We start from the raw sequence: 14908 nt of genomic DNA on the forward strand, positions 1-14908 counted from the left end.
ATTTACAAGCTTTTTTTAAGCCAAATCTCAAAATTATCAACGACATTTCATCTTTTCAGAAGTTTAGTGTCACGGCAGTATCAACAAATTGTGTGTTTCGGGTCAGCATCGCGGATCACAACAACGCGAGTTGTTAATCGAACGAATTCAAGGTGACAGCGTGTTTAAAAATCTCAGAAGTCTAAATGGCAGCTCATCCTTCCAGCAATCAAAGCACTTTTGACGGTAAGTCCATTGAAACGTATGTGAAATTCATTGAGCTAATGTACAAAACACAGGGTCACTTATTTACATGTTTTCCACCGTGAAGTCAGCGATTCCCTTGATCGGTAAGCTCACGACTGAAACGTATAAATAAATCCATTGTTTACCTTTCGGATGACACTCTTGACCGACAATTGTCCCGCAAATGTGGCCAGAAAACTTGAAAGCGACGTTCGTTGGGAACAAAAAGTTCTTCAAGATTGACAATTCATTTCTTCTTACACTTGGATTGAAAACTCACGTAAAGAAGAAGGGATACAAACATCTGGACGCAGTTCTTCAAAAGCACGGTAAGGCTTACGAATCAGAATATTGTATTTTAAAGCCAGTGTTTTTTGCGATTAATGATACAACACAATAAATCTGAATGCTTGAAAAAAATTGATTGTTGTTCTTTATTTAATAATCCTAGTTCAATGAAGGTGATAGGGAACGAACGATGTTAAAGAACTATGAACTATAAATTCTCCTTTCTTGCGACCACACGATTCTTTTATTGTAGTTGTGAGAATTTTGAGTTCCATAAAGAAACATTATCCCAGTCTTTTTTGTAGTCATCGCTACCTGGACATAACCAGTATCTTTTCCAATGAAAGTAAAATCTTAGGCTGAGACGAGTTTTGTTTTCAAATACAACAAATTACCTCTGCTTGTTTGAGTTTTTTGCAAATTTTTGTTACAAAAACTGAAAAACTAAACAAAGGATCTGCAGTATTTTTTTGTTGTTTCTCAGTATCATGAGGAATTAACCGTATGTTATGCACGCCAGAGTACATTACAGCTATATTTTCTAATCCAGCAAAGTGTTTTTTTGTGATTTGTGATTATTCAATTAGATTTAAATTGTTGAAATTCTTGCAACTCCACCTTGCAATCACGATCAGCAAGCATCAATGTCTAAACGCATCCGCACTCAAGATCTTCTGACACGCCAAGAAAGCATAAGGCAAACACAAGATAAGGGGCGAAAGTTCACCTCCAGAGAAGTTGTCCGTCGCCTGAATCTGCAGAGAGATGAACTTACAAAACTCGCAAAAAATGTTCATCATGGCTCAAAAAATGATTTCATTGCATCATTGGCAGAAACAGTAACTAATTGCAAGGGAGATGATCATGATCATAATGAAAACTGGGATGGAAGTTTAACCCCTCAGGATGTTGTAAATTTGGCCAAAATTGCTCACGATCCCCAGAAAAGGAAGCCGATTTATGACCTCATCATACAACAGGATGCTGCCCAACACTATCACCTGTCAGCAATTGAGGTGCTCAATCTTCAGGACACCACCAATCCAACAGAAATGTTGCGTGAACTGAGACGGAAATTGCCAGGATATTTTGACTCAGAATCCAAGGTGAACATCCTCAAGGCAAAACTTCGAAGGGAGTTTGAAGTGGTTTGGCAACCACAAAGAACGCACTCTGGATGGCAAATCAGTCCAGAGAGACTCAGGGAGACATTGCTCTTTTTGTACTGGTGGCTGCCTCCAAATGAATGGTGGAAGATTTACGGAGATGGTAGAAATTTTGGTGGGAAGGACAGTGTGGCAATAACACTAAATGTATTAAACAGTGAAGCTATGTTTCATGGTCTAAGCTACCATAGCCCAGAAGAGTACTGGCCGCTTTCAATTTTTTACGGAAAGGACACGCGCCTTAATTTGGAACTGAACCTTGGCGATCCCACAAAGCGAGGCAGTCTAAATTCCTGGATAGAATCAATGATTAACAGAGGACACAAAGTGTTCATATCATCTGATTCGAAATTTTCAGATAATTTACTTGGAGGTGGGTTGGATTCCACAAGTACAGATTCCTTCACAATGTACAATTATGAAACCAAGGAGACAAGGTGCAAGGTTGGAGAGAACACAGGATTTCGATCAGAAATTGGTCGCAGAATCAACAGAGAGCATCCGGAATCACTTCTTCCATCACTGCCGACATCATGCTACATTCCAGATGGAAATCACTGCTTCTGTAGACTAACAGAACACATGGTGTTTGATCGTTGTATGACCTGTTTAAATTTAGAAGGCCAGCAAACTATGGGAGGGCATGCTGCCAAAGAACAAACTTTAAACCACTTTATCAGCAACATAAATGCCAGAGGAGTAAGGAATGGCAAATTCGAACTACGGTATGAGGGCAAGAAGCTGGAGCAGATTACACTTAATGTGAATCATGCTGAGACAGTATCGTCACCAGCAAGTGAATATGCAGGAAGCCCTTACCCAGAAATTCTGGAGAATGTTGCCAGCAAAGAAGTGTTTTTTGATTTGCCTGTTCACCTGAAGAATGAACTGAATTGGCCTTCTTTGAAAATTTCAGAATATGACCTCGAGATGAAAATATGGGATGTGAACTGGGAACTTCATAAATTGGAACGGTGGGATGAAGAACCGAGGCAATTTCCTGACCGATTGAATTCAGGAGCATCTGTTGGCTCTAAAGATCCATCCGATTACAGATTTGGTCTTACAGACACTGAAATAGACAAGTATGTGAAACTTGCTGATCTCTTCCATGCCTTAACTTTGCTGCGCTATGGATCATCAAAGCTTTACCCTTACCTCATGAAAAGAGTGGATGTATTCCCCATCATGCTCAGAGACTTGCCGTTCCATTCATTGTTTCGTGGAGGCACGGAGGGTGGCGAAAGAACACATTACTTGCACCAATGTTTGTACTTTGGACACTCTGCCAGGGGAGGAGGTTGGAAGAAGCAAGACCCTATTATCACACTATTTATGTGGCACTACAGATTTCTAAGAAGACGTATAGAGAAGTGCCCAACAGCAGTCAAGGAAGCATATGAGTTATACGTTCAAAAGAAATTTGAAGAGGAAGGCCTTGACTACACTACTGAAATGAAGGCGGTTGAATCTCCCTCAGTCCAGGCTGGTAATTCATCATGCCAAGAGCTCACCAGCACTCCTCAGTCTTCTAATCCAGAGCAACAGCTCCCTCGGTCAGAAGCTGCAGCAGAAAATCAGCCTTCATTTAACAGCTTGAATGTTGAAGATTCATTTCTGCCAAGCCAAGAAGCTGATAACAATATCACTCTTCAGTCTTCTACTCCAGAGCATCAACTCCCTCAGTCAGAAGCAGCAGTAGGAAATCAACCTTTACTGAAGAGTTTAAATGTTGAAGATACATCTCTGCGAAGCCAGGAAGCTGACAACTACAAGAGAGGAGACAGAGTCTTCATTGAGAAAGGTGGGCAGACAACCAAGGCAATGGTTTGTGAAATTACTCCACAGAAAAAGCGTGTAAAAGTGGCTGTTAATCCTAAAGAACCTCCTTTCTTTGTTGAAATTACATCACTTTGTGACCCTGATCCTCAAGTTTTGAATGGACTCACTTTTGTCATTTCTGGAAGACTTAACGAGAAGGACAAAAGTGGCATCACGAATGCTGAACAACTCACTCCAGTTATTGTTCGGAATGGTGGGAAGGTGTTTACAAGGGATGTGGCACAAGCTGCTGATGCAGACTTCATTTTGATAACATCACAGAAAGAGCTTGAAAAGGATATCAAAAAGATCAACAAACCGATAGTTTATGCATATCGTTTCAAGTGGCCAATTATCTCAAAACAAATTGTGCTTGCAGCTGACAATGATAAAGTCCTTCCAGATATCCATAAGTACAAGCTCAAATTAAACAACTTGGACAGTGCACCCACTAATACACTGGCTCATGCAAGAGTTATAAGACAAAGTGAACTTTTGGTCAGTACTACTAAAAGTGCCCACCGAGAGCTCAAGAAGGCCATGCGACGAAAGCGAAAGCCAGAGTTGACAGAACAGGATGATTCTAACAAAGAAAATGATATCCCAAAGCAAAAACCGAAACGACCAGCAAACGGATTCATTGTGTACAACACAAAGGCCTATGCACAGCATGTTAAAGAAAATTGCGAGAAGGGCATGTCAGAGATCAGCAAAGTAATTGGACAGCAGTGGAAATTACTCAGTGAGGAGGAGCAAAAACAGTACAAGGAAATGGGACAGGCTGAATTTCAGCATAAAACAGAAAAATGGAATAGAGCACTCGAACTTGCACAATCCAATCAAAGCACACATTCAGGCATTGATTACACTGAGTTCGCATTTTCAAGGATGAACTGAACTGATAACAGAAATTACTGTTGGCAGATCGTGTGAATAGTCCCCTACAAATCAAAGTTCACTGCAAACAAGCTGTATCCAAAACACACTTTATCCCCCTATTAGACACACACTCAATCATATAATATTTTGTAAGTCAGGCACTGGTAAATAAGACTACAGCGCATTTCTTGCAATGTAAATTTAGGATTTTTTGGCATTAAAATTCTTTTCTTGGTTTTAAAACAAAAACTGTTGTAAGACACTCATTGCCTTGCTGTATTTTTTCAAAAGATTTTTTTCATTTCTGTTTCATTTACAATCCCTGGCTAATAGGCAGGGACAAAAGTCGGAATGGATCAACTCAGATGGCTGATTTGAATAAGAACAGCAGGTAGTGCTATTCTCATTCAAATCAGCGATCCGAGTTAATGATCGGGTCTGACTTTTGTCCCTGCCTATTAGCTAGGGATTGTAAACGAAACAGAAATGAAGAAATGAGAAAATACCCATACCCACCCCTCAGAAGGTCACTGGAAATTCCAACAAAAGTCTCAAAAGCCAGATTTTTTAAGGCAAGCATATAGCTAAACTGGAATTACTCGAAAGTACACAGTCCATTGTACACAAACCACCTTTAATTTATTCTGTCAGTTATACAGAAGTGACTGCTATAATAACTGAATGCTTTCAGAACAAGCATCTTAGTAACCATAAATAAATAAATTACTTTTGACATCAAAACATTCCAAAACTCTACAGTCCTGAACAGACCATCACAGGTTGATTGAAACTGAAAACCTAAACTGAATCCCTTTATGATATAATATTATTTTGAAATGACAAAAGCTTCTAGTCTTCTCAGTCTAGATTAAGTCAAAAAAACTTACAGTGGAATTCAGAAGATACATTACAAACTTACAGTGGAATCCAGATATTTTTAGCCTCAGAGGGGAATATATTGGGTGTAAATTTGAGAAATTGGTGGTAATGTTGCGGTGTCTGACTGTGTGAAAGGGAACTGCTTTTGCTTTGATTTATCAGAAGCTCCAAAAACTCAAGTGTTCAATAAGGGGATTCCACTGTATCTTATATTGTTAAACAAAGCTTAGCTCTAATAACTACAAGTACTCCGATAAGCAACTGTAAATGGGTAATTAGACTCTGAATAAACAAAATTTAAACGTAAGCTCATTGAGGGCCTGTGAACAAAAAATTTTACTCTGCAAACATACTTAAAGTGGGAACAGGGATTTCCTGGTTCCAGGATTTTAACATCCCAATTAGCCCCCAAAAATGAATCTAACTTTGCAAGATCCCTCCCTGAATATGAAACTTGGAAATGGTTCTCACCTGTTAGACCCAAGATCTTAGAGTCATGCATTGGATCAAATATGCCAAGGTGAATAGGCTGCGCAGGACGAGTGGCAGTGCGTGAAATACCCGAGTAGACACCTTGACGTATTTGATTGGCCAAGCAACTCTTTCTGAGGTCCAACAGGTAAGAAAAATTTGCAGCATTTTATAACTTTGTCAACCAAACCCTTTCCCTTTGACCCAATAATGACATCAGATTGACACGAAACATGCGCTACATTGTTCCCTGTACAAGATACACCCCTATCAATACTTTCAACTTTTTTGTCCACTACGGAACACAGCAAAAACTTAAACTTAAAAAGATCCTTATTTCTTGAAATGGATGTACAAATAAAAACTGAACCCTTACAAAAATCAAGAGAATACAAGGATCCAATCCTCAAAATGGTGCCATTTGACCCAATAAAGAAATAAAAGTGTAAACTGCTGCTACTAGGTACTGCCATGGTAACCTGATCCTGATATGGAATCTCGGTGACTGCAACTTCAGAACTTGATGTCAACCCTTGATCTGTAATCACCGTTCTTCTCTGCCTCTTCCTTGTCTGCTCAACTTGTTCCTGAGCAATGGCTTCTTCCACCTCCCAAACTTTGACAGTCTGTCTTTCTTTGCTGTCAACCAGTTGCAAAGTTACCTTAAATAAAAAGCTTGGTATTAATTTCAGGCTTCAGACTACAGGCACAAAAATTGGATGGCCACACAGTAAACATGTAGACCTAGAAAAATTCCTTGAATTACAATCAATTTAAGAGATGAGAGAAGTTAAAGGATTCCAAAAGATAATGAATTAAATGTACTTCGCCCTGAGAAACTTTATGCAAAGTAAGGCACTCAAAAGAAAAAACATCTTCTGAAGCCAATTAGTGTATTGTGGTTATTTTAATTTTTTCTTAGCCAAAAAACAGTGTCTGACATTTTCAGAATGCAGACTGCAGACTTTTCACTCTGGTTAAACTTACTATGCACTTCAGTTAGCCTACTATTCACTCTGGTTAGCCTGAATAACACTTCATTTAGCCTGTTTACGGTACGCTTTCAATAATGGTAATGGTAACATGATAAATTCTCTTAGTTTGCAGTCTACAAAATGTCAGACACAAGCCAAGAAGTAAGTGACGAGGGTTAACTTTTCTAGCAGTATCATTAGATGACAAGATGAAAGCAGCAATACAACCACTAAATGGGGACACTTGTAAACATCAATGATTCAAATGTTTGCCTTAAATCGGTTACGAACACTCCAAACTACTTTTCAGTATAAGAGTTGTATAGAGACTGGTAAGGAGAATTAGTAGTATGATCATGACCACTGACACTCGATGTAAAGTTATGTAAACAATAAATCTGCTGCTACAGAGAGTTGAAACTCACCGATTTCCTGATAGGATCTGACTGGAGAACATTTGCTGCTTTGCCATTCAAGTAAACAACGTCCCCGTGGAACAATTTCTTGAGATTCGGGTTCTGATGGCAAAAAGTAACTTGCGTGAGATACTTATAAGCGTCAAAAAGGAAAAGGAAATGAAAAAACTCAAAATTAACATTGAATAACTTCTTACCTTTTTTTGTGCAAGACGGCGCGGGATCAGCGTTTCTTCGATCGTTTCCTTTCTGATTTCGGAAAGGTCACTTATCTCGCGGTCCCACTCCGATCTCCATGGAGGAAAAGTCACAACAACCGAATTTTCGGATGCTGAAATAACTTTGGCTTTGGCCCAAATACCGAGCTGATCGACAGCTTCAACAGAAGCACCAACGGCAAACTCCATCATGTATCACGGCTCACAGCTAATAAACTAGTTAACGTGACGATCAAGTGTGTTTACAGTGATGAGAATAAGTGAGTAGCCACGCGTATGACTCAGTTATTTATAAGTCCGCGTAATGGCGTGTATTTGCATAACAATATATATCGTCTGTTGTTTTGACAAGCGCACGGTCAATCAAATTCAAACAAACTCTTATGTATTTCTTTGTAGTTTAATAGTATCTGATTGTTAACCTTAAATAAACTAGTCCAACGAAAAGCTTAGCGATCGGTTGGTAACAAATCACTTCAAATAATTTTTTAATCGACTTCCATCTCGCAAACGAGAGCAAATTCATTCAGACGTAACCGAAGACGCGCCGCCGCGGTTCTCACTGCCGGCGACAAATTGCGTTGTAATTTGCAAAACAAAGCGGTTCTCCGGTAAAACGGAACCAAAAATTTCGTTTAAACGCTCATTTTCAAGCTTGTAAAATGCATATCAATAATAAACCGATATTACCTTTGCCGCTTATGAGCGAAACGTTTTTCGGTGGAAAGAGATGAAAACACGAGGTGACATTTTTTTCGCAATCACCACGCTTCAAAGAACAAAAGGATACGCACTTAAGGGACAATAATTAAGCCGCATTGTTGAATTCTTTTGAAATACATCCACTGAATCGCCGCCCAAAAGTCACAAGTCCTATTCATTCATCTGAGCTCAATAATTCCGAAGATACTCAGCCCTGTCATCGGAGCAAACTCGACAATAACTCGAAGCTTGCCGACAGGTAAATTAACGAGCCTTCCGTGTCAATTAGCCAGCGGTATAGCCCATTTCTGAACAACACAAATAAAGCGTGCCTGTGTTGTAATGAATTGTTATTTACTGATTAATATTATTGTGACGGAATAAAGTTTTGCTAGTTGCAGTTACTTCCTAACTAAAGTGGTGAGAGAGGAAAGGGTCTCAAATTTCAGCTATGGTTATCTATGGTTATTTTCCTTTACACATTATTTCCACAACTAAATTATTGAAAAAAATAAATTTGGGTGGAGGTTCTAAAGCAAACTAAACTCTTGCCTGACCACAAAAGGTTTGTTCGTGTTTTTTGGGGGGAGACTATAGGGGAGGTCTCAATAATGAAGAGAGGAGAGCTAAAAAACAGATATTATATATATCTACAACCGCAGAAGCTTCTTAACAGATAGTAACAGATACATACACAACAATATGTGGAAGAAACAAACCAAATTTCATGTTCAGACCATTTGCTACATCATCCAGGTATGAAGTAGAGTATTATAACACGGACCTTTGACTCATTTTGGCAATTTAATATCAATACATTTTGGACTGCTAGAATCTGATCTGCTTGATCTTTCTGAGAGAGAAAAACACACTCACCTTCGGATTTGCAGTGCCACATTTGCTTAGCAAGAGTGATATTTCTTCGTCTTTTCACCTAACTCTAAGTTTCCTTTTGAGCTTTTCATAAAGGAAGACAAACGTTTCTTGAAACCCACTGCCGATTCGAACTTAATTTTATAATTTCTTGGGGTATGGTCAGCGACAAAGTAATTGTTGTATAAGCTGGTTGATTCTCAGAGTTTTAAACGTTTCTTCCCACCTTCTCGGCTGCCACAACAAAGGACGATGATTACGATCGAGAATGACATCGTTGCAGACGACGTACTTCTTTGGTTACGTGGAAACTTTCACGATTCCTTCGGAACGATCGGGAATGGTCACCATTTGCGTTTTTTTTTTTTCGTAAAGCGCGCCTGTGTCAACTGAGGGAAGGTGCCGCCATCCACTTTTGTCGGGCAGCTTAGGTCATTTCTTTCAGAGGCACTTCTCCAAAGGTAATTATTATCTCAGTACCATTGTTATCAGACGATGGTGAAAAGAGTCGGTTTTAGTAATGACTGTTAACCGTACAAAGTAAGATAAGAATTTAACGCACGAATTTCAACTTTTAAGTGATGGTTCTTGTTCAAAAGACCAAAATTTATTATGAGTTTTGAGAAAAAAAAAAAAAACATTTTGTAATGTGAAGATACCTTTTGGTTTATTTAGACATTGTACACTAAAAGACTGCAGTGTGTAAGCCATGTTCTTGTTTGAATTCTATTTGCCAGCTTGGACATCGCCACCCAAAGGGCGGAGGAGAATGAGATATTAAAGCAAAAAGTAAAAGAATGTGAGCGCCAGCTACAGGGGAGAGTTAGCATCAGTCCAAAATACTCGAGAGACGAGGAAGGGTATATTTATGGGTGATATTGGTCTTGTCTTTGTTAACCCTATTTAACTTATCAAACTCCTTGCACGATGACGTTTAGCAGGTGACCGTCAGGTCGCACAGTATAGTCGGACATACGAACAATACTTGCTTTTATTTATATTGTTGTTGTGGTGCCGCGGTTAACTGTACTTGGTAAAGTATTTTATTTTATATTCAAAATTATTTGCTTCGTTCTGTTTACCATGTCAAGCTTTACGTATCAGCAACAAATGGTGAAAGCAAAACTAGAGGAGAAACCTAGAGAGCTTGACAAGTTTAAAGAAAGGTAATAAGAGTCGGTAAGCACTTTGTCTAATCTAAAACATTTTAATAGCGATGGCCATTTTTTCAAAACCATTTAATGCAGCCACTGCTGAAAACACACTTTGTTATTAAAAAGTCTAGTTGTCTAAAATACTATTTAATAAATAATTATTTGGAAAATGTTATTTAATCAAAAGCAATAACATTTATTTAGAGCCTGCTCGTAGCTTACACTTTTTCTAAAAAGAGATACTGAGACTGTATGCATTTCTCACAGGCATGCCGCTTTCTCAGAAAGAAGAGTGAGATCTGATCAGAGACGAGCAGAAAACACACTAAGCACAAACAGGCAGTCACAGCTAGAGAGTGAATACGTCATTGAATTTAAGGACGGCACACGTGTTGATGCTATTAACATTCTAAAAACTAGGGTTGGTCGTTATCGGGGAAGCAAAATCAGCTCAATGGAGTATCTTAAGTGTTGCAGACTCGCTTGCTTTATTTTTGAGGTAATGTTCTTGAACTTTAATATGTATCAAGTGTTAATTATTTATTTCTTGATATAATGTTGAAAAGCTTAGTTGAGCTTTTTCTTCACGTTCACAGTTCTATGATAACGAATGCACTGGTTTATTGGGCTGAAGTTCAACTTTTGCATTTCATGGTTTTTCCTCAAAGTGTAATCTGAACAGAAATAATATCTAGCATCTATAATAACCTTTCTTTTGCAGAAAAAACAGTATAAAAAAAGAATTTGTTCTCAGATAAACGACTTCTCAAATGAAATTATCGGTCTTCGGCAGACGAGGGCATTACCATTTATCACAGCGAATTAATCCATGATAACGCCGTCTTTTAGCATTTCCTTGAAATATCTCAGCACTTGGAAAAGAGAAGATTATCTCGCTTTAATCTTGAAAGAACCGATTCGAAATTGGTGAAAAGGAGACTAGAACCGCCGGGAGCTGAATTCTCAACGCAAAATCTCAAGCGGGGCAGTGCTAGAAAGGGAGTGTTCAATAGAGGCAGAACACAAGTAAAAACCTTCGTCGACCCGAGCAGGATCAAATTTGAAAAGAGCGGCTTACCAGATTCGATAAGGGTGATGGTCAAGCGAAAATAAGAGCTTCAACTCTACTTCAACTTAAAATACAACAAATACGCGGGGAAAAACAGGCTACAGTCCAAGGTCCACCAAATCTGGCCATGACACTCCCACCTTCCCAGCCAACCTCTTTCCCATTGCCTTTTCCCTTACTTAGGGGCAAGACGGCGCGAGGCGGGGCGCGGCGGGGTGGTTTTAACTTTGTGAGAATGAGACACGATTAGGAAATATGCCCAAAGTTTGGACATGAAAGATGTCACCAACAATGGAAGCCGAAATCTTCAGTTTAAAATTTCCTGATTCAGATTGCTTATGATGTCGTTTTGGCTGTGAAGGAGTCTTTCGCAGAATTTACCTGTACTGTAATGGAAATGTTAGTGAATGACAATAAATGAATGAAAATAAAAATTGGGGTGTGTCCGGGGCATTCACTTTTACTGTCAGTCCTCTAAACATTAAGCACAATTCATTGAATAGATTATAATTCTGTTAACGACGGGAGCTTTCACAGGATTATTTTTCATACCACTAAAGTCAAGTCAAAGCATGATATTAAGCGCTTGAAATCATACCTTCTTCGTCATTTTTTCAGCCTCCATGTTTTTTGCGAACATGCAACTTGAACCCAGTCTTCTAAAAGAAGCCGCGAACAACTAGTGAAATCCCCGCTAAATGCCCGTTCAAACCCCCACATTGCATAGGAAAGCCGTGAAAAAATGTTCATTCCGCGACTACCTGGGAGCCTAAATTGAGTGAAAACGAAGTGAATACCCCCAGTTTGCCCCGGATATCCTCCAATTGCGGTGGGGGGAGGGGGTTTCAAATGACTGGTGCATAACTAGGATACTACAAAATGCAATAGGAAAATAAAGTGAACTACAAAAGGTAATGCATGGAGGATATTACATGGAGGCGAAGTGTAGTGACCGAGGATGGAAGGAACAAAATAATGATCCTAAAATGTACACGTTATTTCTAAATTGTTTCGACATGCTGGTGCATTCAGTCTTCAATATGGCTAATGAAACGAACGGTTCAATCCCAACCGCATTAAGCTTTCCAAGTGGCTTCTTAGTCGGTCTGCCAGAAGAATCCTGAGCCCCGATATGGAATCACTGTGAGAACACATCCCACCACTGGCAGAATGGAGGGCCGGGTTAGTCCGCGGGACAAGTGTCGTTAAGATTGATCAAGATAGGACAATTCACACGAGCTACGAACAGTGATGTCAACTTGAACAGATCAACTGTTCATAAATATGCGCGTGTAGTAAATATTCAAGTGATTCTTTTAAAACCAATGTTTATCTTTGCAGGATGTCAAAAGTGCTATTGCTAACGAGTGGAAACGACGTTATTAAGATCACCTTCTTCTAGATTACGACAGGATGCTCTTGCACGACTTGAATGACTACATCAAATATTGCACGCAGTTCTCCTTCTCTTACACGATAGAGCGGTTTTCAACTGAGTGTCGTGAAACCAAAAACAAAACCAATTACTTACCAATTAGACTACTCAGCTCATCTCAAACCGTAGTATAACCAAAACCAAAGTAATTGTCTGATTACGTTCGACACTCAATTGAAAACCGCTCTATTACGTAATAAACCGCTCACTCGATTACACTTGCGAAAAATAGTTAGTCGACATACCAGAAGCTGACCATTTTAAAAGCACTTGGAGACGCGTGAAACTTTTCAGGGGAATCGAGGCAAGGACATTGGTGTGTTCACTGGTTGTCCTCCTGGTTACTCGGTAAACTTTTTAGTGCGACTCTTTCTTAATATGAAGGTTAACGCTAACGAAATGAAAGATATAAGTTATATAAGTTATTGTAGAGTATTACATAAGTTATTAAATACAATAACTTATAAGAGAGGATGTATCTCTGCTCCATTTTCAACTCTTGGTGTAAAAAAGACAGTTATTAGACTGATTGATAAAAAACCCAGGATGTAATGCCTAGTTTAATTTAAATCTGCTAAGCCAAATTAGACTGGTTGAATGACTGATTGCGTCGAAGAAACAGGCAGATCTTATATATAGTCGTGAAAATAACCACGCTTTTGATGTCATGTATCAACTCTTCGTTAACCGAAGCAATGAAGGTTAACCCTAATGCTAACGGAAATGAAAATCAAGATAACAGTATCTTTACTTGATGATATGATGAATTATGTAATTCCATATGAAAAAGACCTATTTTTTGAATTCGTCGTTAATTCTAACGATTCACTTAAAACCAAAATAACAAATGCAGAAATTAATAAACACGAACTTCAACTTAAATATACCGATTATACAACAATACGAAAAACGGCAAAAAAAAAACAAAAAAAAAACAAAAAAAAATACAAAGGAAAATACGAGATTACTTACAAGATCTGTACGGCACTCCGGAACTGACAACGACTGAATACAGCTAGAAAACTACGACGCTTTAAAACGGAATTTTGAACCAGAAGAAGACGTAACGAGGTTAATACGTGATAAACAATAGACGATTATTTGACACGACGTGAAAAAACTAATTTACATTTAAAACTGTACGAGAAAGTTCGCAAAAATTAGCCTGTAACAACAAAGACAAAAACAAAAAAGAAAAGGCGACCAAAAACGGAAAAATGTTAATTCTCGTGGTTACAAAAGTAATTCCATTAATGTTTGCATCATTGCACTTGTTAGTCGATACCCCAAGGTGATTTTCATATCTCAAACTCATTAATTATTCATGTCGTTGTTACCCAACCAAAACGCCTCATTCTGGTAAGGTGGAGGATCGAGTTTAGAAAACCAATAAAAAACGATATGAAAACCGCACGTGCTTGGAAACGATTTCAAACCCGCGTGTAAAATGTTTCTTAATCTGCATATTCATAGAGCAAGACCAACACATGAAGATGAACAACTTTATTTAATCACACAGAGTTACAATACACTTTAAAGCAAGCTTATTTACTGCTGACATTGAATGTAACGGTACAGTTGTTGAAGTCCTCAAAACAGAAAAAGCTATTCTTTTCTTAATTAATTCTCCCTCATTGATTGCGACCTTGTCTTTTGGTTCGGTCTCAACCTTGCTTATACACTTCGGCCCCTAAATGGCACTTACATGGGAAACAAGTTTCTCCTCCGGTTTTTATATTGAGTAGACTTTAGAATAGCGCTGGACACACAAGTTTCCTCTTCTTAAGCTAGTTTAGGAGGTCTAAATCTGTACTCTGCCGTCTGCATTGCGAAGCAACGTGCTCGCTCAGAGGTCACAAACAGTTAGGTAACAACGTGGCATTGAATGCAAATAAAATAATATCACAGACCAGCAAGCAGCAATTAGGTGACAGGTTCACATTCCACGCCTCAAATAAAACATATTTAAATTCAGAGAACTTATTGTAATGATAATTTCTACAAATTTTCTTTGTTGAAGAACTAATTTCAAAAACTTGCGCTTCGGGTTTCATCGGGTTTCAAAACGCTCGAAAACAATAAAAACAAATGTTTTGTCGCGTTTGGAAACCGGTGATGAAGCCCGAAGCACGAGTTTTTGAAATAGTAGGTGGACAACGAAAACGTGTGGCTTGGTATGATAGACATCAAAGGGTTGGTGTTTGTTACAATGAGTTGTTTTTTGTTACATTAGGGTTCCTGGCTAATAATTGATTCTATTTTGGGTGTGACATTCAGGTTTAAAGCAGCATCCTCAGTGCTGAGGTCTCATTCACCCTGGTGATTTGGAAGAGAGCAG

General features: G+C 38.7%; 2 protein-coding genes and 1 pseudogene across 2 annotated transcripts; 2 read left to right on the plus strand and 1 right to left on the minus strand.

Annotated features, from left to right (window-relative positions):
* Positions 1 to 1131: 1131 nt before the first annotated feature.
* LOC145470057 (uncharacterized) lies at positions 1132 to 4403 on the plus strand. The gene has a single exon (XM_081453887.1). The coding sequence runs from the start codon at positions 1158 to 1160 to the stop codon at positions 4395 to 4397; it is 3240 nt and encodes a 1079-aa protein (XP_081310013.1). The 5' UTR covers positions 1132 to 1157; the 3' UTR covers positions 4398 to 4403.
* Positions 4404 to 5480: 1077 nt separating this feature from the next.
* On the minus strand, positions 5481 to 7618 carry LOC145470058 (uncharacterized; annotated as a pseudogene).
* Positions 7619 to 9408: 1790 nt separating this feature from the next.
* LOC145470264 (uncharacterized) lies at positions 9409 to 10766 on the plus strand. Its single transcript, XM_081454095.1, has 2 exons — positions 9409 to 10078; positions 10334 to 10766. Exons 1-2 carry the CDS (start codon positions 9996 to 9998, stop codon positions 10620 to 10622), a joined length of 372 nt encoding a protein of 123 aa, XP_081310221.1. The 5' UTR covers positions 9409 to 9995; the 3' UTR covers positions 10623 to 10766.
* The last annotated feature ends 4142 nt before the right edge of the window (positions 10767 to 14908 follow it).

Source organism: Orbicella franksi, chromosome 15 (genome assembly GCF_964199315.1).
Source record: "Orbicella franksi chromosome 15, jaOrbFran1.1, whole genome shotgun sequence".
NCBI classification, from domain to species: Eukaryota; Metazoa; Cnidaria; class Anthozoa; order Scleractinia; family Merulinidae; genus Orbicella; species Orbicella franksi.

What these genes read in the sequence shown, in the direction of transcription:
- LOC145470057 (XM_081453887.1), top strand. Translation starts at nt 1,158, where the DNA reads ATGTCTAAACGCATCCGCACTCAAGATCTTCTGACACGCCAAGAAAGC.
- LOC145470264 (XM_081454095.1), top strand. Translation starts at nt 9,996, where the DNA reads ATGTCAAGCTTTACGTATCAGCAACAAATGGTGAAAGCAAAACTAGAG. An exon ending in CTTGACAAGTTTAAAGAAAG is followed by an intron (nt 10,079 to 10,333) that starts GTAATAAGAGTC and finishes CATTTCTCACAG; the next exon opens with GCATGCCGCTTTCTCAGAAA.